The sequence below is a fragment of the Kogia breviceps genome, chromosome 10 (genome assembly GCF_026419965.1).
Source record: "Kogia breviceps isolate mKogBre1 chromosome 10, mKogBre1 haplotype 1, whole genome shotgun sequence".
Lineage (NCBI taxonomy): Eukaryota > Metazoa > Chordata > Mammalia > Artiodactyla > Physeteridae > Kogia > Kogia breviceps.
Genome location: NC_081319.1, coordinates 416,613 through 443,153, shown reverse-complemented (window position 1 = coordinate 443,153; position 26,541 = coordinate 416,613). Strand labels below are relative to the sequence as shown.

General features: G+C 60.5%; 1 protein-coding gene and 1 long non-coding RNA gene across 9 annotated transcripts; one reads left to right on the top strand and one right to left on the bottom strand.

Annotated features, from left to right (window-relative positions):
• Window positions 1–389: 389 nt before the first annotated feature.
• KLF15 (KLF transcription factor 15) lies at window positions 390–18,186 on the bottom strand. 6 transcript variants are annotated; one of them, XM_067043242.1, is made up of 4 exons: window positions 15,319–15,711; window positions 14,801–15,069; window positions 12,691–13,791; window positions 390–3,984 (listed from the first exon to the last, which is right to left on the bottom strand). In XM_067043242.1, the coding sequence occupies exons 3-4, from the start codon at window positions 13,764–13,766 to the stop codon at window positions 3,666–3,668; spliced, it is 1,395 nt and encodes a 464-aa protein (XP_066899343.1). In that variant the 5' UTR covers window positions 13,767–13,791; window positions 14,801–15,069; window positions 15,319–15,711; the 3' UTR covers window positions 390–3,665. The 6 variants fall into 6 exon arrangements, with proteins under 6 accessions (XP_066899343.1, XP_066899344.1, XP_058934125.1 ...); XM_067043243.1 differs by lacking the exons at window positions 14,801–15,069; window positions 15,319–15,711 and adding an exon at window positions 18,164–18,186; XM_059078142.2 differs by lacking the exons at window positions 14,801–15,069; window positions 15,319–15,711 and adding an exon at window positions 17,740–17,890.
• LOC136794944 (uncharacterized) lies at window positions 17,999–26,431 on the top strand. 3 transcript variants are annotated; one of them, XR_010842406.1, is made up of 8 exons: window positions 18,028–18,077; window positions 18,188–18,466; window positions 18,878–18,975; window positions 20,246–20,315; window positions 21,015–21,177; window positions 21,272–21,539; window positions 21,625–21,992; window positions 22,697–26,426. It is a non-coding gene; the product is annotated as an uncharacterized lncRNA (long non-coding RNA). The 3 variants fall into 3 exon arrangements; XR_010842407.1 differs by lacking the exon at window positions 21,272–21,539 and having other exon boundaries at window positions 17,999–18,975; window positions 21,896–21,992; window positions 22,697–22,796; window positions 23,211–26,431; XR_010842408.1 differs by lacking the exon at window positions 21,272–21,539 and having other exon boundaries at window positions 18,037–18,975; window positions 21,896–21,992; window positions 22,697–22,796; window positions 23,509–26,430.
• The last annotated feature ends 110 nt before the right edge of the window (window positions 26,432–26,541 follow it).

Here is a 26,541-nt window from a genome sequence, read left to right as displayed (position 1 = left end):
CCACCATTAAAAGTTGCGTATGGAGGCTTCCCTGGTGGCGCAGTGGTTGAGATCCCGCCCGCCGATGCAGGGGACGCGGGTTCGTGCCCTGGTCCGGGAAGATCCCACATGCCGCGGAGCGGCTGGGCCCGTGAGCCATGGCCGCTGAGCCTGCGCGTCCGGAGCCTGTGCTCCGCAGCGGGAGAGGCCACAGCGGTGAGAAGCCCAGGTACCGCAAAAAAAAAAAAAAAGTTGTGTATGAAGCTGTGTGTAAAGTCTGTTCTGTTTTATATCATTATTTATCGCAGCAACACGTGGGAACAATCTAAAAGCTTATTAATGGTAAATAATTTACCATTTAAATGTAATTGGTAACTAAATCGTGGTGCCCAGAAACCAGAATTTATAGCTCAATGTGATGATATTTATTCTAGGATCTGGGTTTATAGCAAATCCTGTGCCCATGGAGCACAGTCTACGAACAAGTAAACCATGTGGTCTACATTGCTTTTTTCAAGGCAGAGGCTTCTCTGGGAGACAGGAGACCTCAAGCATTGCACACCTTCCAGTGTTTGTCTAACTGGGTCGGAGCCAGACTGGCGTAACGTAGCTACCTGTACACTGAGACCCCTTGCTTCTCTTCCTGTAACAGTATTTGGCGTCTGCATTCAGATTTTAAAAGCCACTTGCAGTTCTTGACTCACAAGTACGTGCTGCCTTTTTCCTCTGGAGTCATTTGTTTCCAGTGAGGCGTCTTGGCCCTCCGGGCTCTGACGCGACCTTGTGACAAAGTTGGGCGACCCCGCTCCTCCCTGCTCCCAGAGCCACCCCGTTCTGAGGCTGCTCTGGGTTTTACAGGATTCGCTCAGCTCAGAGTCCGGGCCTGTTCACAAAACCGACCCAGGAACCAGCGGGAAGAGCAGCCCCAGCACCAGGCTTGGGTGTCCGCCCGCGGCTCCTGGGGTCAGAGCGGACGGGCCAGCGGGGGAAGGGCCCACGGCGGCAGGAAGGCTCCTGGGTCTCAGCATCCAGACCTCCTTCTACCAGGGGCTCCTCTTGCAAGGCCCCCAGGGCCCCTCCCCCTGAGCTGAGGGCCAGCCCAGAGCGCTTCTCTGGGCGCTCCTCTGCTGGACGCCCTCCTTGGTGTCTGAGTCTCTCTCTTGTCTGTCGTGCAGCGAGTCTGCTGTGTTAAATGTGCTGACTTACTGCATCTTCTCACAGCGCTTCACACAGGCCGATGTAGCTGAGGTTCAGCGGGGCTGCGGGCTCACCCGGCCTGGACTCCACTGTCCCCTCTGTGACCCACCCGCTGTTCTCTCCTGCCCCCCGCTCCCCGGAGGGATATTGTCTTGGTCCCCCACTTGCCTTATGTGTGGACAGAGCTATAGTTATCATTATGTTATTTAGTTATATATCAGTGTATTGTAATCGTATTAGTATATATGTTACACGTTAGCGTGTTGTTATATGTTATAAGTATCGTACATATGTTACGTATCAGTATATGTTATGTATTAGTGTATTTATTATACGTGTTATGTATCAGTACATTATGTTATGTATTTGTATATCATGTGTTATATATTTGTGTATTATACATATTATGTATTAGTGTATTATACCTGTTACGTATTAGTACATTATACATGTTATGTATTAGTGTATTATGTGCTATGTATCAGTTAATTACATGTTATGTATTTGTATATCATGTTGTATATTCAAGTATTATGTATTATGTATTAGTGTATCATACATGTTGTGCATTGGTGTATTACAGGTGTCAGGTATCAGTATGTTATGTATGGGTGTGCCACACGTTATGCATTCGTGTATTATATATGCTGTGTATTAGCGTATCCTACCTGGTACATATTCGTCTGTTATACATGTTATGCGTCAGTATCTACGTCACCTCACCCCGTCTCTGATCCGGAACCGCCAGCGCTCGGCCCCCGGCTCTCTGCGCTCCACACCCGTCTCCCTCGTGTCCCTCCTTCGTTCACCACCAGGTTCCGGAGGGTCCGTGTGAGTCCGCCTCCAGGGCAGCACCCCTCCCGCAGGTTGAGTTCCGCTGCTACCCCTTTTCTTCCCCGGAGATGCTCCTTCGTCCGTCCCGTCGCTCTGTCTACCCCGTCCTGTCGCTCTCCTGTTTCTGCCCGAGATCTCTTCATGCCCTCCCAGGAGCCGCGGGACTTTTCACCCGTGGACAACTACGGGAGACCGCCGCGGATGCCTTTCTGGCCCTGCCGTGGGCCCCCGAGGTGTGCGTCCCTGTCTTCTGGACGCTGCTCTCTAGGCCGCCCTCCGTGTCTTCCTAGCAGCCCCCTGGCGTCCGGGATCCCTTTAGCCTGACCTCAAATGCAGCGAGGTCTTTTCAGACTTGGTGTTTGTCAGAGCCCGACGTTGCCCCGCTCTTGGGCCCTCACGTGCTGTTCGGAGCCCCCGTCCCATCGGCTGCCGAGCAGACAGCAGGCCCCTTCCTGGCAGCTCCTCTGCTGTGCCCACTGGCCAGGCCTGCAGGACCCTGAACTGTGGAGCGTAAGGAAAGCTACAACCCCTGCAAGCCCCGGCCCCGGGCCTGTCTGCTTCTGTCCCCCAACCCCACGGCACTTGTATGGACCCTGGGCCCCTTCAGGCGTAGACGCTGGTGACATCACAGGGTTTGTTTCTTGTTTACTTTCGTCCCTGAGGCGGGGACCTGCCATCTGCAGTCGTGCTTGTCACACAAAGCACCTGCGGCGTCTCCCCTCGTGACACCCGGCTGTCTCTGGAGGCCTGACTGTTGGTCCCATACCTGCCGTGACACCCATTCTGAGAATGTGGACAAAGCCACGGGGCCACCACGACTTACCCGCTGGGCGGGCACCTGGCCACAGCCGCACCCCTTCTCTGCCCTCCTTGCCCTGTCACGGAAGACCCCAATTTAGCTGTGCTCCTAACCTGACAGATTAAGGCTATGTCGTCCAGCTTTCCTTGCAGCGAATGAGGCTGTGTGACTAAGCCCTGGCCGAGGGGACGTCGGTGGACAGGCGTGTGCTGTGTGGGGGAAGCACAAGCCCCGGATTGCTCTTTGCAGGCAGGCGCGGGGCCCCCGGGGCGCCAGGCTCGAGGGCAGCGAAGAAGGTGCCGGGAGCCTCGGGGCTGCTTCAACGGAGAAAAAGAAGCTTCCGCGGTGCTGGGGTTTCTCTGTTACGGCAGCCTAGCCCACGCTGCCTGGTCCAGTCTCCGGAGATGTGCCTCCCCGGCCTCTGCCCGCCGTGCGGGATGGCCCCGTGCAGGGCCGGGCGGTGCCGGGTTGCTGAGGCTGGCTCTCTGCTCCGCAGCCTTCCAGATGCCTCCCTATCACGAACGCTTGTGGGCACACCAGGCCTGCAGGCCAAGACAAACACTCCTCTTCCGGCCACACGAGTCACAAAGGGGGACAAAGGGGGTGGCGGGGGTCTCCCAGAGGTGGCCAAGCCAGGCGCCTCCACAGCGCTCTGGACTCTGCAGCGCTGCCAGGGGCCACGGCACGGGACAGCTGAGGCCCGGCTCCCGGCCCTCCATCCGGCCAAGACTCAGGCTCACGCCCTGGAAAGGGTCTTCGCGGCTGTTCAGTCAGCACCAGGCTGCCACCTGGGGCTGTCACGCCCGTTGCGCGGGGTCAAGAGGCTCACGAAACTCCCCCAGAGGGTGGGCGAGGGTCAAGAGGTGGTCCTCGTCCCCGCCGTCCCTTCCCTCCGCGCCCCCGGCCAGCGCAGACGCGCAAGGGGGTCTGGAGCCCAGGCGGGGGGGGATGGCTTCACCACCCTGCACACACGGCCGGCCTGGCTTCGGCCCGGACAGAGGGCCAGCCGGGGGGGCCGCGGGCTCTGAGTGGGTGGCTGTGGGGGACAGGCACCGAGAGCAGGTGAGCGGTGCCCCGGGTCAGCGGCCAGCCCCACGCGTGTGTGTGCTCGCGGGCTCCTCCAGCGTGACCATCCCGATGGCCTGTGTCCCTCTTCTCTGGGCTCCACTGCTTCTCTGTGGATGAAGAAAGCGCTACGTTAATGCACCTGGAAATCAATGCCTCACTTCCCCGGAGCATGCTTGGCCACAGAGAGTACGTCCTGTCAGGGTCAAAGGGCAGAGGTCACAAGGCCGAGTCCTTTCCCCAGGACCAGGGCCAGTCGGGATGGGGAGCCCGTTCTCAGATCCCCTGTGCTGTGCTGGGCACACCTGCCAGCTCCACCGACACGAAAGACAGCTGGAGCGAGGGGTTCCCAGATCAGCAGGGACAATGGCCTCCACCTCCCGAGATGCAGAGCACACGTGCAGACATGCACACGCACACACGCACACGCCTCGCTCCACCTCTCCGCTGCCAACCCACGGAGCTTTGCCAGCTGCTCCGGGTCCGAGGGTGTCGCTGAGAACCCCCTGCCTGACGTGCCTCAGGCCCCGGGAAAGGACGGCCTCCACGTCGTGTGGACAGAGAAGTGGGCGGCCCCCTCGCTGCGGTGCCCGACGCGGCTGCCCCGCCCCTCCTCGCCAGCTCTCGGCCCCTCCTCGCTCGCTCTCTGGTCCCCACCGCCCCTGCTCCCAGCCCGCCAGGGCGTGCAGGTGGGCCCAGGCCTCAACCTTGTCTCCCCAGAGCTCGGAGCAGCTGGGCTGCGTCCAGGCGGCAGCCTCACCCTATGCGCTGGCCATCCCCCCTCCACGCGCCCCTCCACCTCCAGCGTCTGCCTCCACCCGGTCAAGACTCCTGATCGGTTCAGAATCGCAAGTGGAGATAATGTGCCACCCCCTGGAGGGGTTCGAGGGGGGAAGCGGTCTGCTCCACACCCCCGCCACGGTGCACACAGTAAGCGCACGACACACGCTCAATGCACTGCACGCAAGGTGGGAAGTGCCAAGCAAGGGTCTCAGACGGGAACTCGGGGGAGCGGTGGCCCTGTGGGCTGGACCTGGCCTGTGCTCTCTTCCCACAGTGATGCTGGGATGGGGCGGCCGTGGGTCTGTGGAAGAGAGGTAGCCCTCCAGGAAACCAGAATGAGCAGAGACCCAGCCCCTGGTGTGGAAGTGGGGCTGTGGGGGCCCCGCACTGCTGGGCCTGGGGCCGGACACCCAAGGAGGCTTTGTATCCCTCTGGGTCCAAACCAAGGTCCCCTGAGGGCTGCAGATGCAGACACGGAGACTCAGCACCCAAAATCACCCCCGTTCCTGGCAGAGCAGAGGAAAACAGCACACGAATGCCACAGTTATCAAGTTCTTTTTTCTTTTTATTGGCAAAGTAAATATATTTTTATGAAGGACCAAAGAAAATATATATAATTGTAACATATGTACACCAGCTTTATAGATTTTATTTCAAATTTACACAATGTTGACATGTTATTAAAAGATTTTATGTAGATGCACCTATGTACATTTTATTTACATACATTCATAGGATGTGAAATAAACCTCTCAAAACAAGCTAGTTCATTTGATATTAATTTCTAGACAAAATAAGGAATGCATTTCTAAATCAGGATTTTGGGAGGCTCTATCTAGCTCTTTTACACGCAATGCAGCGGCTCCCCTCTCCTCCTGAAGGTGACCCCGGAGGCTGCTGTCTGGATCTGTCTGCAGACGGGATGAGGGGCTGAGCCACACCGGTACCATCGCCCTGCGGCAGACCTGCACCTGTCCGTCTGCCCTGCACATTTAACTCAAGCACATGCACCGCCACCTCGCCAAGAGGGGGCCTGTCGCCCAATCCCACATCCACCCGGAGGCCAGGTCCTGCACCCCAGACCGCCCCACCGTACCCTCCATGGGTCAGGCCAAGGGGAAGCCACACGCACACTCCAGTGCGGCCCCGGACTTCTGGCCTACTTCCTTCTCCCCGGCACGGCTCCCTCCGGGAACTGACATTGCAAAACTGCACGTTTCTTCCTCCCCAGCAATCGAGTGCTAGCCCTGGCCCAGGCGGGGAGCCCAGCGGGAGAGGGGCCGGGCCGCAGGAAGGCACTAGGGCCCCCGGGCCGCCTCCGGGCCCCCCAAGGCGGGGGCGGGCGGAGGCGCCGGGTCCGCATCCCTGGGCTCCAGAAGGTGGCCTGGAACGACGTCAAGGAGTCCCTCTGAAGGAGGCCAATAACTTATTGCTACAGAGTACCGGGCGGGGCGGGTGGTCGGGCGGCGCCAGCCCGGTCAGGGTCAGGGCCGAGGCGCGCGGCTGCTGCGGGGGAAGCGGTGCACCTTGACGTGCTTGGACAGGTGGTCGCTGCGCGCGAACTTCTTCTCGCACACGGGGCACTGGTAGGGCTTCACGCCCGAGTGCGAGCGCCGGTGCCGGGACAGCTCGTCCGAGCGCGAGAACCTGTGGGACAGGCTGGTGAGCGGCCGCACCACCGCGGCCCCAGGGCCGGAGCGCTCCGGGGGCCGCTGGGAGGGTCACCGCCCCCGCCCCACCCCCCGTGCCCCTCCGGCCCCCCCAGGGAGGCGAGAGCAGCCGACAGCAGGCCTGCGCCCGTGCTGGGGCCTGAGGGCCGCTGGTGACCCCACAGGCCCCCAACTGCAGCTGTGCCTCCAGCCCCCCTCCCACCAGAACCTGGGGCTCCTGTGAGTGTCCGTACGGGCAGCCCTGCCCCGCGAGAAGAGACAGGCCCGGGGACGAGGCCCCTGCCCAGCCCTGCAGGGAGCTCCCAGCTCCTCTGTCGCTTCCGCCACAGAAGAGCAAGGGCCCTCAGACTTGGCCCCCACGACCCCTGGACCCTACTTTCCTAAAAGCTGGGCCCCCTGAGATGTCCCCGAGCAAAACTGCGCCCCTGCGAGGTGCTCCTGAGGGTTTAAATGGTTCCCCTGCGGCCTCCCTACTGCGGCCCCCACCAGCCTGGGAGCCCAGAGGCTGCTGGGGAGGAGCAGCTCGCTAGGGGACCCGAGCTGACCACAGGGCTTAGCCGTGGTCACCGCCTTCAGGCACTCCAGGCTCTCCCCACTCCCGACCCTGGGCCTGGCAGTGAGACCCCACCCTCCCTACACACGCTCTCCTCCTCTGTGCTCTGCCTACACGACCTGCCCTTGGCCTCTCCCTCCCCAGGACGTGTGCCCTTACTGTGGTACTGTTCCCTGTCTGGAATGCCCTTCCCTCCGACCCGCCCCTTAGAGCTCAGCTCAAATGTCACTTCCTCAGGAAAGCCCTCCAGGACTGCGTCCCGTCCTCAGCTCCCGTGGCACTAGGCACCTCTCTTTTCTGGCCCCCGCCACCGTTGCAACTTCAGTTTTCGACTTTTTGATGAACGTCAGTCTGTGCCACGAGACCGGCAGCTCCATGAGGAGAGACATACACGCCGTGGCCAGCCCAGTGCCCAGCACACAGGTGTCCAGCACACGCATTTATGAGAAAGAGCGGACACGGCAGCGCCCTCGGGAGGATGGAGAGCTGTCAGACAGTCAGTCCTCTCTAGCCCCAGAACACGCACGCACGCCGCGCGCACACATACATGCCACACGCACGCACACCATGAACACAGGCGCTCACGCTCACACGTGCGCACCACAAGGACAGATACGTGAACATGTGCACACGTAAGAACATGTGAACAGGAGCGCCAGGGCCAACAGCCCCGTCCGTGGGCCTGGGGCCACGCGCGAGGTAGGAGAGGTGGCGCCCGGGGGCAGCCGTCCCCAGCCCAGCCCAGGCCGGGGCTGGCGGCCCACCTTGGGCCTGAGCCTCTGTGTGGAAGCCGTGGCCCCGCAGCCTGTGGAGGGCCAGGACGGTGCGGCAGCACAAGCCCAGGGAAGCGTCAGGTGGAGGGCAGGAGGGCCTCAGCCCCAGATGGCGAGCCTGGCCCGGCGCCCCTCGGCCCCTCCGGAGCCCAGGGTCCTGCCCCGGCGCGACACGGCCAGGCTTCTGTGCTTGGAGGCTGGCGCTCCGCCGCCCATCCCAGGGAGCCCACCGGGGCAGGCACAGAGCAGCGCGCTCGGCTACCTCTGCAAATAAGGAACCGGCCCGTCTGCCACGTGAGGAAACTGAGGCTCAGGGCGATGAGGCCCTGATCCAGCATCACCAGCCACAGAGCAGCCGAGGCCAGAGCAAAGGTCCTGCCCGGGCCCCGCCTGCCCTGCCGCCCGCAGAGGGCCTGGCCTCCTCCACAGGGCCGAGCCAGGCGGCGTGTGCCACTGCAGCCCCACGCAGGCGGGAAGGGGCATCAAGGCTCCTGGCCGTCAGAGCCCGGGCCACCTGCCCCCAGCGGAGCCAGGCCTGCCCGAGGCGAAGGCTCCGACAACGGCCCCCACGGGACCCGCACCCGCCAGGCATGAGGCGTGGGGTCGGCCGCACCCTCCCGGCCAGGGAGCCAGGACCAGCCTCCCTGGACCGATGGCAGCACGGCGAGGGCTCGAAGGGGGCGAGGGGCTTGCTGGGGTCCCACAGCCGGTGGGGTGGCCCCATGGCTCAGGCTCCCCCCGCCCCCACGGCGAGCCTGCGTGGCCCCGAGCAAACTCGCCACCTGTCCTGGGCCTCAGAGTCTGTCCCCTCTCGTCCAGTGAGGTTCTCGGGATTCCTGCCCACCTCCCAGGACTTGTCTCAGGGGCCAAACGGTGACACGAGGGCCATAGCGGCCTCTCATCGGGGGATGCCTGGGAGGGGCAGGCAGCCGAGGGACATCCAGGCCTGAGAAGAGCTGTTCCCGGCCACACACCCCCGGCCTCTCCCTGTGGCACAGGGGCCCTGAGAAGGCCCCCGCCGTACGCCCTCCCCACTTTCTCCCGTACGGCAGCCGTCACCGGAAGGGGCCAGGCGGGCGGTAAGCTCCGCTACCTCCTGCCCGGAGCACCGGGCGTGTCGCTAAGCTCTCTGAGCCTGGACGCAGGGAGGGGCGGGCTGGCCTCAAGGACCGCGAGGGTGCAGAGGCCACGAGCGAGGAGGGCAGCCGCTTGGCGGCTGTGAGCTGGGCCCCGGGGAGTCACGACCACGATCGGTGCTGCTGGGGGGCAGGACAAGGAAGCACAGGGGTCCAGAGGACCCTCCGGAGCCGCCGCCTCCGTCAGCCGGAAAGCCACGGCTGTGAACAGTCAGGCTAAGGGCTGCGGTGGGTTGTGCGGTGCGCGCCCTGTCCGACAGCACCCGGGCTCTGTGACTGCAGGGAAGGGTGGCGGCTGCGGGGCCGCAGCTTCGGATCCTGTCCCCGGCTCTGCAGCCTCAGCTTCCCAGCCTCCCCTGGGGCCTCCCACCACGTGGGGCTGCCGGACGTCGTCAGTATCCCTGTTAGCTGCAGCAGGAGGGCATGGAACAGGACTTTCCGCCGCACGGAACCGCGTCCGGGGGCGAAGCAAGGAAGCCTCTAGGAAGGCGGCAAACGGCTCTTCCTAGACGGTCAGATCCAAATAGGGACAGTCTGGCCCCAGCCCCATCCAGGGCGCCGGAACCATGCCAGTACGGGGGAAGAACAGGGCATACTGGGTTCAGGACCAGACGCCGAAGGGAGGGGCGGTCGGTGACCTGGGCCAGTGACGACCTTGGGGGACACCGTTCACGGCCGAAAGGTGTGCAGCGCAGGGCGCGGGACACGAAGCCACAGCCAGAACCAGCCCCAGACGAGGAAGAGCGAACTGCTCGCCAAGACCACCAGGAAGAAGAGAGGGGCCTGGGGGTGGTGAGCTCCCCACACGGAGGGCAGGCCTGGCTCAGGGCGAGGTCCACCCCCCACTGGAGGTGTGGAGGGGGCTGCAGAGACCTCCTGAGGCTACAGGCGGGCTGCGGTCCTGGCTCTGCCACGTACCAGCTGTGTGACAGTGGACAAGTCCCTTAAATGCTCGGGCCACAGTTTCCCGCTCTCTAAAAGGGGACGACAGGCTGATGCCCGCTCACGGACTTGCTACGACTATGGAGCCTTCTCGGCACGTCAGGAGCTTTGGTTTCCGATGCCTGGCAGCTGACAGCAGGTGCCCAGGGAGAGGGTGAGGGCCTGGGGCTGCAGGCGGGAGAAGCGTGCTGGCCGCAGCGTGGGTGGTTCGTGCTCTGTCCCCGTGGGCGCGCGACTTGATCTTTCTGGGCTTCAGTGTCCCCCCCTGTAAAACGTGATGGTGCCCACACATCACGGGGCTGTTGCGAGGCCTCAGAGAGCCTGTGACATGGGAAGGACAAAGCCAGAACCATCGCAAGACTGACGACAGCCACCGCTGAAGGAGACTCCTGGAGACACGGGGCGCAGAGAGGGCCGAGCGCGCCTGCGCTGCGGAGGGGAGGCTGGCGAGCAGACCGTGTGTGCCCGTGGGCCAGAATGAGGGGCTTGGATAGGAATCTAAGTGTACCGAAGTAGGCCTAGAGGCCAGAGTGGGTAATGAGCCCCCCGTGGTAGGAAGTATGCAAGCAAAGTGTGGGGATTTGTGGAGGCAATTCCAGCTCTGAGAGTCTTAGAACAGTGCCTGGCACTCAGTGAGTGCTTGTGAGCGGGTGAGTGCCATGCTATCCCTGTCCTGTGCTGACGGAGCTGCCCCAAAGCCCATCTATCCTCCCACCCAACTGCTGGAAGGACTCCCTCCACCTCCGTCCCTCAGCTGGAGGCTACAACCATATTGAAGGGACACTCACGTCACGTGCACATTGCCAGGGGTTCAGGATCCCTGAAGACCAACCGGGGAGAAACAGCCCTTCCAAGGGGCGGGCGCCCTCAGCTCCCGGCCAGGCAGTGCGTGTGCCACATGTGACCCCACGAAGGCCAGACCCAGATCTGGGAGAAGCTCCAGGAGTGGCTGACGGCAGGGACGGCTCCCAGGGGCATCCGGGGAGACCTCCCTGTGCCAGGTAGCCACCATGCCTGCCCCTGCCAAGGGGGTCCTGGGCAAGACCCGGGCAAGGGCTCAGACAGTGGCAGAGCTGAATGCCCACCATACATCCCATTCTTGCTCATAGAGCTCCGCCCATGGGGAACTCAGTCCCTCTGAGGCCACCGTGCCGGGGCTGAGGGTCCCTCCCGTCTGCTCTCTGGGGCAGCCCAGAAGGGCGCACGCAGGTCCTCGCCTCCTGGTGGAGCGGCCGGCGGGTGGCCTTGACCAAGACCACACCTTCCCTCCCTGCGGCTCCACCCAGCCTCACTGAGCGGAGGGGCCCCTTCCCAACAGTCAGCAGTGGCCGGGGACAGTGCCCGGGAAAGTGAGGCTGCCCCACGTCTCCACGGCCCAGCCCTGCCACGAGAAGAACGCAGGCCGAGTCCTGTGAGTCTTGGGGGCCTCCGACCCGGAGCGCCGCTCGCGTGGAAGCCGGGCCGAACCCCTTCCGGGTCCTTCTCACACTCTGACCTCGTATGAGAGCGACCGCACAACCTCTGGGAAGGGGCGCTGCTTTGCACCCCTGCACGCACAGCCCTGGCAGGCAGTGGCAGGGAGCAAGTCCTCACTTGCCAGACGGGAGACGGAGGCCCGCCCCGGGGACCACCGGAGGGCAACGGCGGGAGTGGTAGATCGGGGCTGGGGCTCCGACCGTCGCCACCAGCTGCCCCAGCCCAGGCGTCCGGACGCCGTCTCCTGCAGCTGAGCCCCCGCACGGCCCCAGTCTGGCCACGGAACATGGCACCCCACCAGCCCACAGGCCCCACAAGCTGCCCTGCAAGTACACCCGGCCGGGAGGCGGGAGGCCCGCAGGGCTGGGGCTGGGGCTCTGGAAGAAGCCCTCAGGTCTGTGGGCGCCTTTGGAAAAGCCCCTTCTCTGGCCGGCTTGGCGCTCCACGGCGAGGGGCCGCCAGCATCACACCCAACACTCAGGTCACAGCTCCCAGCCACGCCACAGCCTTGGCCAGCTGGGACGCTGTGGCCAGCACCTCTGCCCAGGGGGCCAGCTCTCAGATGAGATCCCAGCAGGAAACAAAAGCTGCAAACTGCCCCCGTGTACCGCGCGCAGCCACGCACACACACGCCATCACATTCGGTCACGCAGCAGAGACCCACGTGGAGACGGCAAGGTGCAGACACGAGCCTGCACACACAGCCACACACCCCTCGTGAGGTCCGGTGGGGGAGAGCCACAGGGCTGCCGCCCGGCTCGGCCTCCCATGGGCTGGGGGGCCCTGGGCAAGCCCCTGCCCCTGCCCCTTGGAGAGCTGCTTTCCCCCACGGTGCCACAGAGTCGAGAGCCTGGAAGGAGTCTCCCGCCCTCAGCGCGGCACCCCTGGCCTGGCCCTCCGTCTCCCTTGGCCTTCCTGGCTTCTCAAACCCACCGCCAGGTCCCCCGTAGGGAGCGCAGCCCAGATGCCCCAGGACTCTGTAAAGACAGCTGGTGCCTCTGGTCGGGCAAGCAGCCTTTTCAGGCTGGGACTTCTCTAATCTGAGCCCTGGCTTCAAATCCCTTCTGCAAAGTGGCATGCCCTTGGGCAAGTTACTGAGCTGCTCTGAGCCTCTGCTTGCTCAGCTGGAAAGGGGAGTAAGGGGGGTGCTTACCCCTGGGGGCACCCCGAGGCACGAGGAGTGGTGCACACAGCTGCAGCCGCCCCGCACGATTCTGAGCTGCCCCGTCACTCCCACGAGAGCCCTTCTGCGTGGCCCAGCCCCTCTCCTCCAGCACGGGCACAGCCTTACCTGGTCACCGTGAGACTGCAGACCAGGGATCTGGAGGCACAAGGAAACCCCTGGGCGGTGTGCCAGCTCTGGCCCTGGCCCTGCCCACCCCTCTCTCCCCTTCCTAAGCAGCCTTATCCAAGGGTGGGGAATGCGGCCTCGGCAGCACACCCAGGGGCGTGGAGACGCCCGGCCTGCCGACGCCATACTGACCTCCAGCCGCAGCCCGGCCAGGTGCAGGCGAAGGGCTTCTCGCCCGTGTGCCGGCGCAGGTGGGCCTTGAGGTGGCTGCTTTTGGTGTACATCTTGCTGCAGCCGGGGAAAGTACACTTGTGCATTTTGATGAGTTCCGCCGCCGGGTTCTTGGGGAACTTCTGGCCCATGAGGAGGCCGGCGGAGCCGGGCCCCAGGGGTCCCGACCCAATGGGCTTGGCGGCAATGGGCACAGGGGCAATGCGCACGAACTTGGAGGGCAGGTTCAAGCTGGAGGAGGGCACCACCTGGGGCACCAGCGTGAACGTCTGCCCCTGGATGTTGACCAGGAGCTGGGCCACCTTGACGCTCTCAGCGGCCTGCCCGGGGGAGATGGGCTCGGCGCCAGATTCCTGCTTCACCTGCACCGGCTGGATCTGCAGCAGCACGGGGATGGGGCCGTCGGGGGCGGGGCCCCCCCCCGGGCTCTGGCTGCTGCCCACGGCAGCTCCCGGGGGGGGGGCACAGCGCTCTCTCCCACCGGCCCCAGGGTGGAGGTGGCTCCTGTGCAGCCCGGCGGAGAGCTGGCCGCAGGCCTCCAAGTCCTTGCTGTTGCTTTCTGGGGCCTCCTTCACCCCTGGCTCCATGTTCTCCTCCAGAAACTCTTCTATCTCCTCCAGGGTGGGCTGGAAGGGCCTCGGGACGTCATCGGGGTCTCCCACGGGAAACTCGGGGAAGCAGAAATGCTCCCCTTTCACAGGTGCCGGTGCCTTCCGCCAGGTCCCCCAGGCCATGGGGCCGCCGTTGGCCGCAGCGCTGCCACCACCGCCGCCGCCGCCCAGCGTGGCCTGGGACAGCAGGAAGTCCAAGATGCTGTCCTGGCCCTTGGCCCCGGGGCCGCCGCTGTAGCAGGAGCAAAGGGCTTGCGAGTCAGGACTGGCACAGGAACAGAGGCTGGAGGCGTCACTGTCGTCCTCCGAGAGGGGCGAGGGCAGCATGTGGTACGCCCGCCCGCCAGCCAGCCTGTCACCCAGATAACCAAGGGGGCACTTCAGCGACGAGAAGGTCTCGTCCACTGGAAGCAAGTGGTCCACCATGCTGGCGTGGCCGTGCCGGGGGCGGCTGCGGAGAGGAAGGAGGAGGCCCAGTCAGGAGGGCAGCACGCTCACCCGCCACCCTGGGGGCGCCTGGCCCGGCTCCGGGGCCAGCCGCAGCCTCCCGCTGCTGAATGTGTGGGCCCTGCGTCCATCCTGGCTCACGGGAGAACTCTGTCTGCAAGAGGGCTTTCTGAAATTGCACCACCTGTTTGCAAAAGTGCTCTCCAAGCCCATTGCACAACCCGGCTCTTGTGGTTGCACAGAGATTTTCCAGAACAATTCTGGGAAGGAACATGCGTGTGTCTGCCAGTGACGGGGTGTGAGTGCATGGCAGGGAGAGGGTGAGCGTGTGAGGAGGCCCTCTGCACCCCGAACAGCCAGGCGGCACCCCTGTCCGGCTGAGCAGTCACTGCCGTCCCAAGGACAACCGACCTCGGCCTCATTCCTGCAGAATCACTGGAGGGGGTAGGAGAATGGCCACTCGCCCTCTGACCCCCGTGTTGCTGCAGCTTGGGTAGGGTTGCCAGATTAAGCAAATAAAAATAAAGGCCACCCAGTTAAACTTGAAACTCAGATTCTAAAGAATGAACAACTTTTAATATAAGTGTGTCCAAACGTTGGATGGGGCAGGCTTATATTAAAGAATTCTTTCATCTGAGATGCAAATATAACTGGGCAGTTTGTATTTTAATCAGGCAAGTCTAGCTGGAGGCAAAAAATTAGACGCCCTCACGGGCTGTTTCCCCACCTGAAGGGGGGCAGGCCCCCGGCCCTCCAGTTCTCGGACCCCTCCTGTCTCAGCTGCCTGCTCTGTGAATCAGGGAAGGCAGGGACAGGCCTTCCCCAAACGCTCTCAACTGGGCCGGCACCTTCCCGGGGCTTTCCTAGCGGTGCAAGGGCCATGCCCTGTGGCGGTAACTCGAAGGAGCAAAATGCACCCAGGTCTCAGAGCCCAGCTATTATCTCCTTTGACTTCACAACACCTGCTGCGTGGGAGATAAGACCCCTTGGGCTGCACCCCGTGGAGCACTCACCACCTCAGGAAGGCCCAGTTCACGCCCTCTCCCTACTGGACCAGGGGCTCCATGAGGGCAGGCTGGGCCGTCGGGTCGCGGCTGTGTCCCCAGCTCCTGGTGAGGCAGCTGGTGCCCAGGAGGGGCTCAGAGAACATCAGCAGAGAGGAGAGGGGGAAGCTGAAGGCCATGCTGGGTCCGGTGTCCCGGGAGAGTCAACAGTGTCTGGCTGTGACAGGGCCACCTCTGCGGACCTTTGTCCCCACCCAGTGACCATAGCGGGGGGTTTGCTGAGGTTGAGGAAAAGGTGTTCTGCGACCAAAGCCAGAGAGTCTCTGCTGCCTGGCATCACGTCTGCACCCACCCCCTTGCTCTGTCTCGAGCACCAGTCCTGCACCTGGCACCCAGCACCGCCCAACGTGCAACAGGCCCAACCAGGGGCAGGGACCTCCCAGAGCCAGGTCATCATCAGCTGTGACCTTGGGCAAGCCCTCGCTCTCCCAAACCTCATTTTCCCATCTGTTCCGTGCTCTGCTGACCGTGTCCAGGAAGCTTCAGGCAGCTCCAGGAAGCTAAGGCAAGGTGGCAGCTTTGCACCCACGGCAGTTCTGCAGGAGAACGTTTGGCCTTTTGGTTGTAAATATTCCGCTAAGGATTTAAAACTGGGAGTTTAAAACCATACACTAGTCACCAAATCGGGCGCTGAGAAGGAATGGAAATGCCCGATAATGTGAAGAACAGATTCCACACGCGGCCTAAGACCCCCTCTCCCCTGTCGCCCACGCTGAGCTCCTGCCTCTGCAACTTGCCAGCTGTGTGACCTTGGGCAGGTGGCACAACCTCTCTGTGCCATGTGTTGGATGGGGATCCTCCCAACCGTGCCTAGTTCCCAGCAATGAGCTAACACACGCTGAGCACTCACTGCGGGGGCGGGCATCTGCCAGCACTAGCCTTCAGGGTTAGCCTCAGTGGGTGGGCATGTGGTCATCTGCCCCTCTGCTGTGTTGCTTAGGAATCCGGGGTCTCCAGCCTTCCTGGAACCACGACTGAGGCGGTAAGGGGCAGATTGGGCCAAGTTCCTGCCCCTGAAATGTGATCGCTAACTGAATAGTCCATGATATTAAGGAGTTACAGTTAATATTTTTAAATGTGATGATGTATTGTGGTTGGTACATACTTTTCAAAGGACGCCTTACATTTTAGCGATATAAACTGAGATATTCACACATTAAATGATACCAAAGAAACAGAGGGGGAAATAAATAAGTACGGTAGGGCGGGGTAGGAGGAAACTTATAGATTCCCAAGGAAATGGGACCCAATCTCGCCCCAGCAGCCCAGCACCTGGACCCTGCCCATCCGCCCCAGACCTCAGCTCCACCTGCCCGGTTCGCACTGGCTGTGCCCCAAGCTCACCAGTTTCATGGCCTCAGGCCAGGGCCCTGGCTGTTTCCCCTCCGCGGACCCCTCTTCCCCAGCACTCTAGGAGGGAGTGCCTTATTTAGATCTCAGCTCATAAGTCACTCCCCGTGGGACCTCCCTGACCACCCTGTTATACCACCCCACATCGCAGTCTTCCTAACAGTTGCCACCGCCCGAACTATCTTAGTTATGTATTTGGGTACCTCATTTTCTGTCTACCTCCCCACCAGAATATAAGCCGTTCTGACTGTTACCCCAGAGTCTGAAACAGGACCTGGCAGAACTTTGCTGACTGAGTGAAAGGGGTGGGGTGGGGGTGGTGGTGGGGAAGCAGCAGCAGACCGCCTGGGTCCTAACGCAGGGCTCATCAGGCCTGGGCGGACGCAGGCACTGAGAGCCCAGTAGGGGCTGCGGGGCGCCGGGCGCCGGCCCTGAAACACAGCAGCACGTGGCACGGCCAGAGACGCAGGCTGCGTGCAGGGGGAGGGACGCCCTGTTCCGGACTCCGCCCCTCCCCGGCCCGGCCAGGCCTGCTGTTTATCCTCCCGGGGACACAGCGGCTGCAGGAACAACATGTAATTGATAACAAGCCGAGCGCCGGCCAAGGGCCTTCCATTGGGTCAGCGTGCAAATCACGGGGGCGGCGGGCGGGGGCCGCCCTTCAAAATAAGAGTCTCCACTCCCGCGCCGCCCGCAGGCCCCAAAGTCGCGAGCCCAGCGTCCTCGCACCTGTGGGGCGGCGGGGCTCGCCACGAGCCACCCTGCCCTTGGGGGGAAGTGATTTCAGGGGCTCAGGCACTTGGGGATTTTGTCACCCGGGCCAGAAAACAGCGGGAGTCGGGGGGAGGGTCCACAGGGGGCCGACCGAGGGGAGGGAGAGCGAGCGGACCGCTGCGGCGCGCGGGGTGGCTTCCCCGCTCCGCTAGCCGCGCGGGGGTGCGAGTTCCTGCCGTGTGACTGCGTGTGCGGGGCGGGGTGAGAGCGGGGAGGGGCGTCCGCGACACACTCGCGCGTGGAGCCGCGTGGAGTCCCCGCGTGTGTGGGAACGTGTGTGGGAAAGGGGCGCAGGGGGAGCCTGGGGCGCCGCCCGCGCAGCACCGAGAGCCCCCGGCCCGCGCCCCCTCCCGCGGGCCGGCTGCGGTGACCGACAGTAACCCCTCCGCCCCTCCCCGCCGCGCGCCCGCCCGCCCGCCCGCCCGCAGGCCCCGTCGCGCCCGCCATATGGGAGGCCGGCCCGCGAGGCGCGCACGGACACGCGGGGCCAGGCGCCTAGGCAGCGGACCAGCCCGCGCGGGGAAAGTGCCGGTGGGCACGTGGGGTCGCTGACCCACCAGCCTGTCCGCCCCCGGCCGCGCGCGAGGCTCCCCGGCTCCTCCGACATTGCCTCCGACGCTCACGCGGAGCCCGGGACAGCCGTGCGGGCGCCCGGCCTGGCGTGCAGAGGCCCGCCCGCGCCCCCCGAGCTCCCCTGCGCCCCTCCGGCCCCCTGCGCGCCAGGCCCGGGCCACTCGCGTCCGTCCTCGCCGCGCCGCTCCCACCTGAACTCGGCGCACGGCCGGCCGGCGGCCAGGCCCGGGGGTCCCGGGGCCTTGCGGGCTGCGCTGGGGGCGGCGGCCGCGCGTCCTGCACTCGCTCTTGCTCGCCCCGGCCCGCGTCGCTGCGGCGGAGCCCCCGCCGCCGCCGCCCGCTCGGCGCTCACTCCCGGGCTCACGTGACGCGGCGGGCGCCGCGAAGGCTCGCAGGAGGCTCGGCCCCGGGCGCGCGCCCCATTGGCCCGCGCCGCGCGTCACGCGCCCCGGCCCCGCCCCCTCCGGCCCCCTCCCTTCGCAGTGGCCTCGCGGCGGCCGCGCTGCCCGTTCCCGAGGCTCTAGCCCAGGTGAGAACGTGGGGCTCCGAGAAGGGCCCACGCAGCGTGGGCGCCGCGGGGCAGCCCCGGCCCGACCCGCTCTCCCCGGCGCCCACCTGCAACCCCGGGCGGGCCAACAGGTAAAGCCAGGACTCGTCGGGGACGCTGCTGGAGAGATGCGGGCGGGTGTCCGGCTAGGTGAGCCTCCAGCTCCCTCGGAAGAGCGCGCGCGCTGAAGCCCGCAGCAGCGCCTCGGGGACGGGAAGCGCGAGACGCAGAGTGAACGGCCCAGGAGACACGTGAGCTGAGGGTGCCGCGCCCCCAGCGCGCCTTTGAACCACACCTGTCGGATCCTCAGCCAACATTTTACAGACGCAGAGAAGGACTCTGAGGCCGTGGTCCTCCCGGGCACACAGCTGGTAAGGAGGGAGGAGGGGTGAGCGGGCCCGGCCGTGTACCCCGAGAGGGCGTCTTCCGGACAGCCAGTTTGGTGGGCAGCGAGCGCCTTCTACGGAGCTTGCATCCTTCCCCTTCCTGGCTTGGGAGGCGGAGAGCGTTTTCCGTTCCTCCCCAGGACACTGCTAGAACGGGAACTGATAGCCAGGACCTGTCCAGGCGCTCTGGAATGCTGGGGGTCTGGGCTCCTAAGTACGTGCCGGGCACTGGATCCTGCATCCCGGGGCCCTCGCCGTGCACACAGCGGTGCCAGAGATGCAGCTTCTGCTACCGCGAGGAGCCAAACTGGGGCTTGGCTGGTGGGTTTGGAGGACGCTAGCGTCGAGGATGAGGATGATGAAGACGCTGTCTGCACTGTCTGAACGTTTATGGAGGCCGTGGCCAGAATCCGCAGAACAGACGGAGTTCACCCATTCCTATAGAAGAGACAGAGGTCTGGAGGGTTCAAGCGCCCCGCCTCGTCTCTGTGCAGGTATGAGTCGGGCACATCCCTGCCTGTCGTTGGTCCTTTGCTCCTCACACACTCTCAGGCCAGTGTCCCCCCATCTCTTTGGTGAAAATCACACCGAAAGGTCAGAAGAAGCTTGGAAACAGAGACACATCCATAGCTTCAGCACACAGGGAAGCTTCGGCACGGGCTAGTAAGAAGCTGAGCAGAGAAAGACAAGCTCTGTATGGTCTCACTTATATGTGGAATCTAAACCAGAAACAAAAACAAAATTATAGAAAAAGAGATCAGATTTACCAAAGGAAGGTGAGGGGGTGGAATTAGAGGAAGGTGGTCGAAAGGTGCAAACTTCCAGGTATAAGATGAATAAGTACTAGGCATGTAACGTACAACATGATAAACATAACGAATGCTGCTGTGTGTTAATATGAAAGTCATTAAGAGCGTAGATCCTAAGAGTTCTTATCACAGGGAAAAAAACCTTTTTTTCCCTCCTTTTGCTTTTGCTTTTATTGTATTCATATGAGATGCCAACTAAACTTATTGTGGTAATCATTTCACAAAATACGTAAGTCAAACCATTATGTTGGACACCTTACACTTATACAGTGACATATGTCAATTATATCTCAATAAAACTGGAGAAAAAAAAAAGAAACTGAAAAACAACCAAGATGCTGTGTTACAACCTAGATCACTCCCTAGTCCGCCTGCCGATGCAGGGGGCGCGGGTTCGTGCCCTGGTCCGGGAAGATCCCACATGCCGCGGAGCGCCGGGGCCCGTGAGCCATGGCCGCTGGGCCTGGGCGTCCGGAGCCTGTGCTCCGCGACAGGAGAGGCCACAACAGTGAGAGGCCCGCGTACCGCCAAAAAAAAAAAAAAAAAAAAAAGAACATTCCATGGCTCCCACCTCACCACTGCCTTCAGTGCCCTACAGGGTCGGCCCCCATCCTGACCCCAACCTTCCCTGTACTCCTCTCCCCCTTGCTCACACCCCTCCAACCACAATGGCTCCTTGTGGCCCCTCCGACGTACCAGGCACAATCCCACCTCAGGGCCTTTGTACTTGCTGTTTCTGCTGCCTTTATAAGCTCTTCCCCCGTGGCTCTGTCACCCGTTCAGATGTTACCTTCTCAGAGAGCCCGGCCTTGACCACCCAATCTAAAATGTTCACACTCTCCCTAATATTTCCTCTTTCCCTATCCTGTTGAACTTTTCTTCTTGGTGCTTATTCCCTGCTAACATATTATATATTTTATATTTTGTTTCATTCGCTTTTTGTCTCCTTCAATAGAGTGTAAATTCCACCAAAGCAGTGATTTCTGTCCATTTGGTCCCTTCACATCTCCAGCACCAAGCACACAGTAAGTGCTCAATTGTTGAATTAATGAATGTCTGCAAGACGTAAAGCAGGCATGGTCAGCTTGAGAGAAATTAAACGGTGCTGAGGAATCTATGCCAAACAGGTTAAGCAGTTGGTCACTGGCAAAATTAGGAGACCAGTTGTCCCCAAAGAGACCCAGAACACCCCTGAGTAGCTTCCAGGGAGCTGCTTTGTACAGGTGCCTCCCACCTGGCTCCTTCTCCCCCGCCCCCGCTCCAGCACCACCTTGGCCTGATTAAACCCATTCATCCCTCAGATATCAGCTCCCCCTTAATTTCCTTAAGGATGTCGTCCCATCTCACCCTTGCGTCCCACCTGCAGGCTAGCTCGGGGCTCACGTGCCTGTCCTTCGTGGCACAGGGCCTGGAGTAGAGGAGGGGCTCCATCGACTTGGGTTGGCTGAATGAATGAATGAATGAATGAGTGAGTCTGTGAATGGGAACGCTGCCAGCTCAAGTGCCTAAAGGTCCACCTGCCTGGCTACATGTAGCGCTTACCCCAGGTCCTGTCAGGGGAGGAAAACTCTCCTGATGTAGCGGGAAGAATCTGTTACCAGGAACTCCTTGCCAAGGAGAAGAGAAAGAGGCCATGTCGTGCTCTTCAAAACAGAGATGACAGACAAAGTGAAACATTTACAGTCTTATTTGTTGATTGCCTGTCTCTCCCACTATCTGACAAGGTCCCTAAGAATGTGGACTTGGATTTGTTTTCTTCACTGCTGTATCCCCAGAACCTAGGACACTTCAGAAATATCTGTCGAGTGAACCAAGACAGTCCCGTAAGTCTGTTGCACATCTCATCCCTTCTTGGCGTCTGCTTCTCGGAAGATGAGAACCGCACAGGTACAACTTCATGGGTTGTTCAAGCATTAAATGAATTAATTAGTACAGAACTTAGAAAAGTACCTGGAACTGAGTAGATATCTCTGACCCCCAGCCCCATGGAGCTCCCGTCTGCAGAGCACCTCTGTGACCTTCATCGACCAGGGCTTCTTAGGCATCCCGAGAAGGCTATGCTCCCTCCGACCACAGGGCCTTTCCACCCACTGCTGCCCTTGTTGTGGACACTGTGACCCTCCTTCCCCATTAGCTCCTACTCATTCTCTACCTCACATCTCAAATGCCACTTCCTCAGGGAAGCCTTCCTGGACTCCTTCCTGTGCTCTCCCAACACCATGTACCTCGCCTTCAAAGCATTCCTCAAGGTTTGTCCACTTATGTGTGTGCTCACTTAGTTCATGCTTGTCCCTCTGTAGCAAAGTCCTCACATACTCACTCTTCCCTTCCTAGAACTCCCAGTTCTCAGCAGAGCAGAGTTGCCCCGAAGAAAGCTTGCATTTCACAGCCTCCCTTGCGGCTGACCAGCAGGAAGTGTGGGAAGTGGCTCTGAGTTCCCTGCAAAGGGAAGGGCAGCCTCTTTCCAAGTCCTTCCTCTGTGCTGGCTGGAAGGCAGGTGGGGCGAGACAAGTGCAAGGAATCCAGAGGGGGTGGGGAGAGACAGGTACAAGGAATCCAGACCCGGACAGTGTCCCGGAGCTGCCTCTCCAACCTGGGCTTTCAGGAGAGAAAATAAAAGTCTCCGTTGTTTAAGCCTGAACTACTTTGAGTCTCTGCTGGGGAGACAGCTGTCCATCTGTGGGACAGGAAGCTCTGTGAAGGTAGGGAACGTACACATCTTGGTTTCACGATATCCTCCTGCACCTGGAAGGGCCTTGATTAGTGTCTGACACACAGCTGGCTGTGCTCTTTGGGGGCTGGGTCACTTCTGGGTCATCCTGGTGAGCCCGCGGCACCCAGCTTGTGTCGGTGGCGGGGCGTGTGTGTGAGCGTCCACTAGAACTTTCTGTGATGGAGAATGTCCCCTCCATCCCTGTTGTCCTGTAAGGTACCACACGTGGCTGGCGCCATATTGGGCAGTGCTCATGGAGCTGGCAGGGAGGATAGAGAGGACGTGGTGCAAATCAGCCCCTCCTCTAAGAGAGCACCCAAGCTGGGCGGACGTCTGCCCCAACCCTGACACAAGGCAGAGGGGCTCCGAGGCCCTGCTCCTGGCCCTTCGGGAGGTCCCGTTGAGGGATCACGTCATGGTGGCAGCAGAGCCAGTCACAGCCGCCAGACCTCCCTCGTCACCGAGTTCCGGCCGACTCGCCCACCCACCGTCACGGGCCCGGGAGGGAACCTCATCGGCCTCCCAGCAAGGGGACTCTAGCAGCTGAGCAGGTCCTGGTTAGACCCACCGCATGCCGAGCCTACGCCGGGCACTTCACAGCCACGTGCTCCGAGACGGGGCCCCCCGCACGCCGGGCCTGGTGCTGTGACACACAGGCCAGTCGTGACCGCCTCAACTCTTTGCATTTTACAGAAAAGAAAGCTGAAGCCAGAGAGGTAGAGCAACTCACCCAGAGTCACACAGCACGTGCAGCGCAAAGGCAGAGCTGGATCCCACGCCTACCTCACTCCAGGTGCCGTTCCCTTTCCTTGTCTCGGGGCTGCCGAGCTCGGCTGCTGGACACTGTGCGTTCCTGCTGCTCCCAGTACGGCTGGAGGCAGCAAAGGCCCCCACCACCCTGCAGTCCGCCTGGACAAGGGGTTCCACTCACAGCCCAAAGGGTCAGTGCAGCCTTTACACAGCCTCGATGTCACAGAAAGGTGTTCTCCTTGAAGGTGGCTGCCGCCCGCCCCACCCCCACCCCCCGGCAAAGAGACAGAGGAGGAAGGAGTCCTCTTGGGAAACAGTGTAATGGACACCCTGGTTGGACGGGGCAGGAGCCCCTGGGCAAAGGTTCAGTGGGCAGGGGCAGGAAGGGGGCCCAGCGCTGTACTATGCTCTTGAAACACATGATTTTATTCAACCCCCATAACTCCTCTCCTACTAGGTCCATTTTACAGATGGGAAAACAGAGGCACAGAGAGGTCACTTACTCAGGATCACACAGCCAGCAGGAGGCGGTGCCCCGGTTCCACCAGAAAATAACAAAGTAGTGGGAGTCTGGGAGGCCTGCTGCTTCCTGGAGAAGGCTTGAGACCCTGGGGTTGGGAGGGCAGGGGAAGAAGGATCTAGAGAGGTTCCCTAAGCAGGTGGGGAAGGGGTGGGGGCAGGAAAGGGCGGGAGCACAGCCCGGGCAGTGACGTCATGTCTTCTGTCACCGGGCCCCTCCTGTCCTCGTCCCGCAGCTCTGGAGGAGCCTGCTGCACCCAGGCTGGGCAAGCGGGGAGCAGAGATCACGGCTCTGCAGGTCAAGCAATGGCCGTCGAGCCGGGCTCAGCCAGGGCACTGCGGGGCGACAGGACCGAGGTGGCTCAGAGACTGGAAGCGGCAGCGTCGTGAATAAGGGGGGGGGGTGTCTGTCCTGCTCCACATGCGGAAGCCAGGCTCCCCGCCCTGGGCACTGCCCTCCCACCTGGTGACTCACAACCACCTACGTGAGCCCCGGCCGCTGGGAAGGGACGGGGCAGGGGGGGGCCGGGAGCCCAGAGACCTGGGTCGGTCCCCACCCCCCGTGGGTCTGTTTTCTCCTCGGCACCAAGAGTTTGGCCAAAACCACCTCTGAGGGGTTGCGTTGGGAGGACTCTGAACCCGCAGGTCTTCTAAGGCAGCTGAAGGACTTGTGAAATCGGGCTGCGAGCGGCTCCAGCACCTGTGGCTGAGGCCCGAGGTGGGCGGGTGAGGGGGGCCACGGCGCCGCGGGGTGAATCTATGACGCAAGACCAGCCACCGTGAGACAGGAGCCGTCAGAGAACCAGAGACACAGCTCCTGAAAGTGGAGAAACTTCAACCTCTTCACGAAAACCCAAGTGAGGCTGGTGTGCAGAGTGGACGCCCCTGAGAACCGAACTGAAGGTCAGACGGCACGTGCAAAAGTCCACAGCCGAGCTCAGTGTGCGCTGGGCGGCGATCGGGGTCACGTTCAGAAACGGAGGCAGGTGGAAACCGCCCCCAGCCCCTGCCCCCGCCCCCGCCAGGCCCGGGCCCTCCTGGAGGGGGGTGTGCACGGGGTGACTGGGGGTTAATGAGTCACTCTAGCCCGGCTAAAGTCCTCCAGGGTCAGCATGTGCATTTCAGGCCAACTGAAGCCTCACCACCCATTCCCCCCCCCCCCCCGCACCCCCGGCGCCCGTCCTGAGCATCCAGGCTCACTCACTCGCTGTCACCCGTTCAGGGCAAACAGCAAGGAACCAAGGGTGGGGCTGGGAAGTGACTGCCGAGGGGCACACGCCGGCCGGCTTCCCAGAGAGGGGGGTACGCGCAAGAGTCCTGGGCTGCCCTGAAGGCCAGAGTCGGAGGGATTCCTCCTCGCTTCAAACCAGTGAGGGAAACACTGGCTCATGTGAAAAACAGACGTAAGCAGACGTGGAAACGGCCTGTCCACGCCAAGGGAAATTTCTAACCTCGCCACTTGATCAAAGAAACACAGATTGAAACAACATACCCTTTCATCCGCTTGACAAGGATGTTTGAAAGTTATAATACTGTTGGAAGGAGGTGAAATTGGAACATTCCCTGAAAGCAGCTTTATATCACATACGTCACTCGAGTCAGTAAGTCTCCTTTTAGAACCTGATCACAAAGAAATGATCCGATTTGCAGTCAGATTTATGTACAGACTTCTTCTTGCCAGCGGTACTTACAGTTGAGAAAAATTGGAAACCAACTAAAGTCCAACAAAAGGAAAACGGATAATGCCCTGTCCGTGCAGTGGAATATCATTTATCTATTTCAATCAGGTTTTGAAAAGACTATCTGATGAAAGTTAAAGTGAAAAAAAGCAGGATGCAAAACTCTATAAAGGAATTACTCTAGACATGATTATGTAAAGAAAAAAAACATTTGCAGAAAAAATTAGAAATAGATATCAAAGTATTTACAGTGACGGTTTTTTAAAATATTTACTTTGGAGTGATGGAATTACAATTTATCTCTTTTTTAGCATTATCTCTTTCACTTTTCCAGATTTTCTATAATGAATTTATATTACTTCTATAACCAGAAAAAAATATGGTTTTGTTGAATGTTTGTGCAACTTAGTATGTTATTTTTGAAATAGTTTTTTTGATTAGCATAAAAGTTAATGTTCTTACTGCCCAAAATATCAGGAAATACAAGCAAGTATAAAAAAAGAAAAAAGAACACTCATAATCACATCATTGTTAACATTTCTTGCTATATTACAAAAATGGAAACATACACTGCTTTGGAGCCTTTTTAAAAAATGTGGCTAAAATCACATAACATAAAATTACCATTTTAGCCATTTAGGTGTACAGTTCAGTGGTGGTAAGTGTATTCACATCGTTGTGCAACTATCACCACCGTCTATTTTCAAAATTTTTCTTCTTCCCAAACTGAAGCTCTGTCTCATTGAACACCAACACCCCCTCCCCCTCCCTCAGCCCCTGGCACCCCGTCCCCCAGCCCCTGGTACCCACCCTTCTATGAATGTGACTCCTCAAGCGACCTCATATGAGTGGAATCGCACAGTGTCTGTCCGTTTACGACTGGCTTAGTCCAACAGGCAGAATGTCCTCAAGGTCCATCCATGTCGTCGCGTGTGTCAGGATTTCCTGACTTCTCAAGGCTGAAGAATATTGCATTGTGTGTACAGAACACATTTTTGTTCCATTCATCCATTGAGGCATTGGGGGTGCTTCTGGAGTCTTTTTAAAACACAACAACAGACGTGTACTTCTTTCTATGCCAATGATGATAGATTCATAGCTGTCATTTAAAAGAATCGCCGAGCGTTCTGTAGAGGTGGCTGCATCGTAATTCATTCCGTTCTTGAAGGACACGGATGTGGTTTCCGGTGGTTCACTGTCCTGTATACAAAACCGCAATAAATCCCCCCGGTGAGCACGTCTTTGTCTCCTCAGCCTACTACTTCTTACACATAAATGTGAGAAGTGAGGTTTCTGAGCCAAAGGGTATTTTTAGATTTGATATTTGTGACCAACTCATCCTCCAGAAGTTGTGATTATCTAGAGCCCTGCTGTTAGCGGGTCCAGGTCTTCATCAGCACCGAAGTGTATCACTTTATAAAAAGTGACAAACGTTTTGGTCCGTTTTTGCCAGTGTGACGGGTTTTTGGTTTTGTTTTTTTCCAAAAGCTGCCATTGTTTCCGTCCGCGTCCCCTGGATCACGGGAGAAGCTCGGCGTGGTTGGCACGTCCGATTGTTTCTCAGGGGCGGCTGCTGCCTTGTGCGCTGCC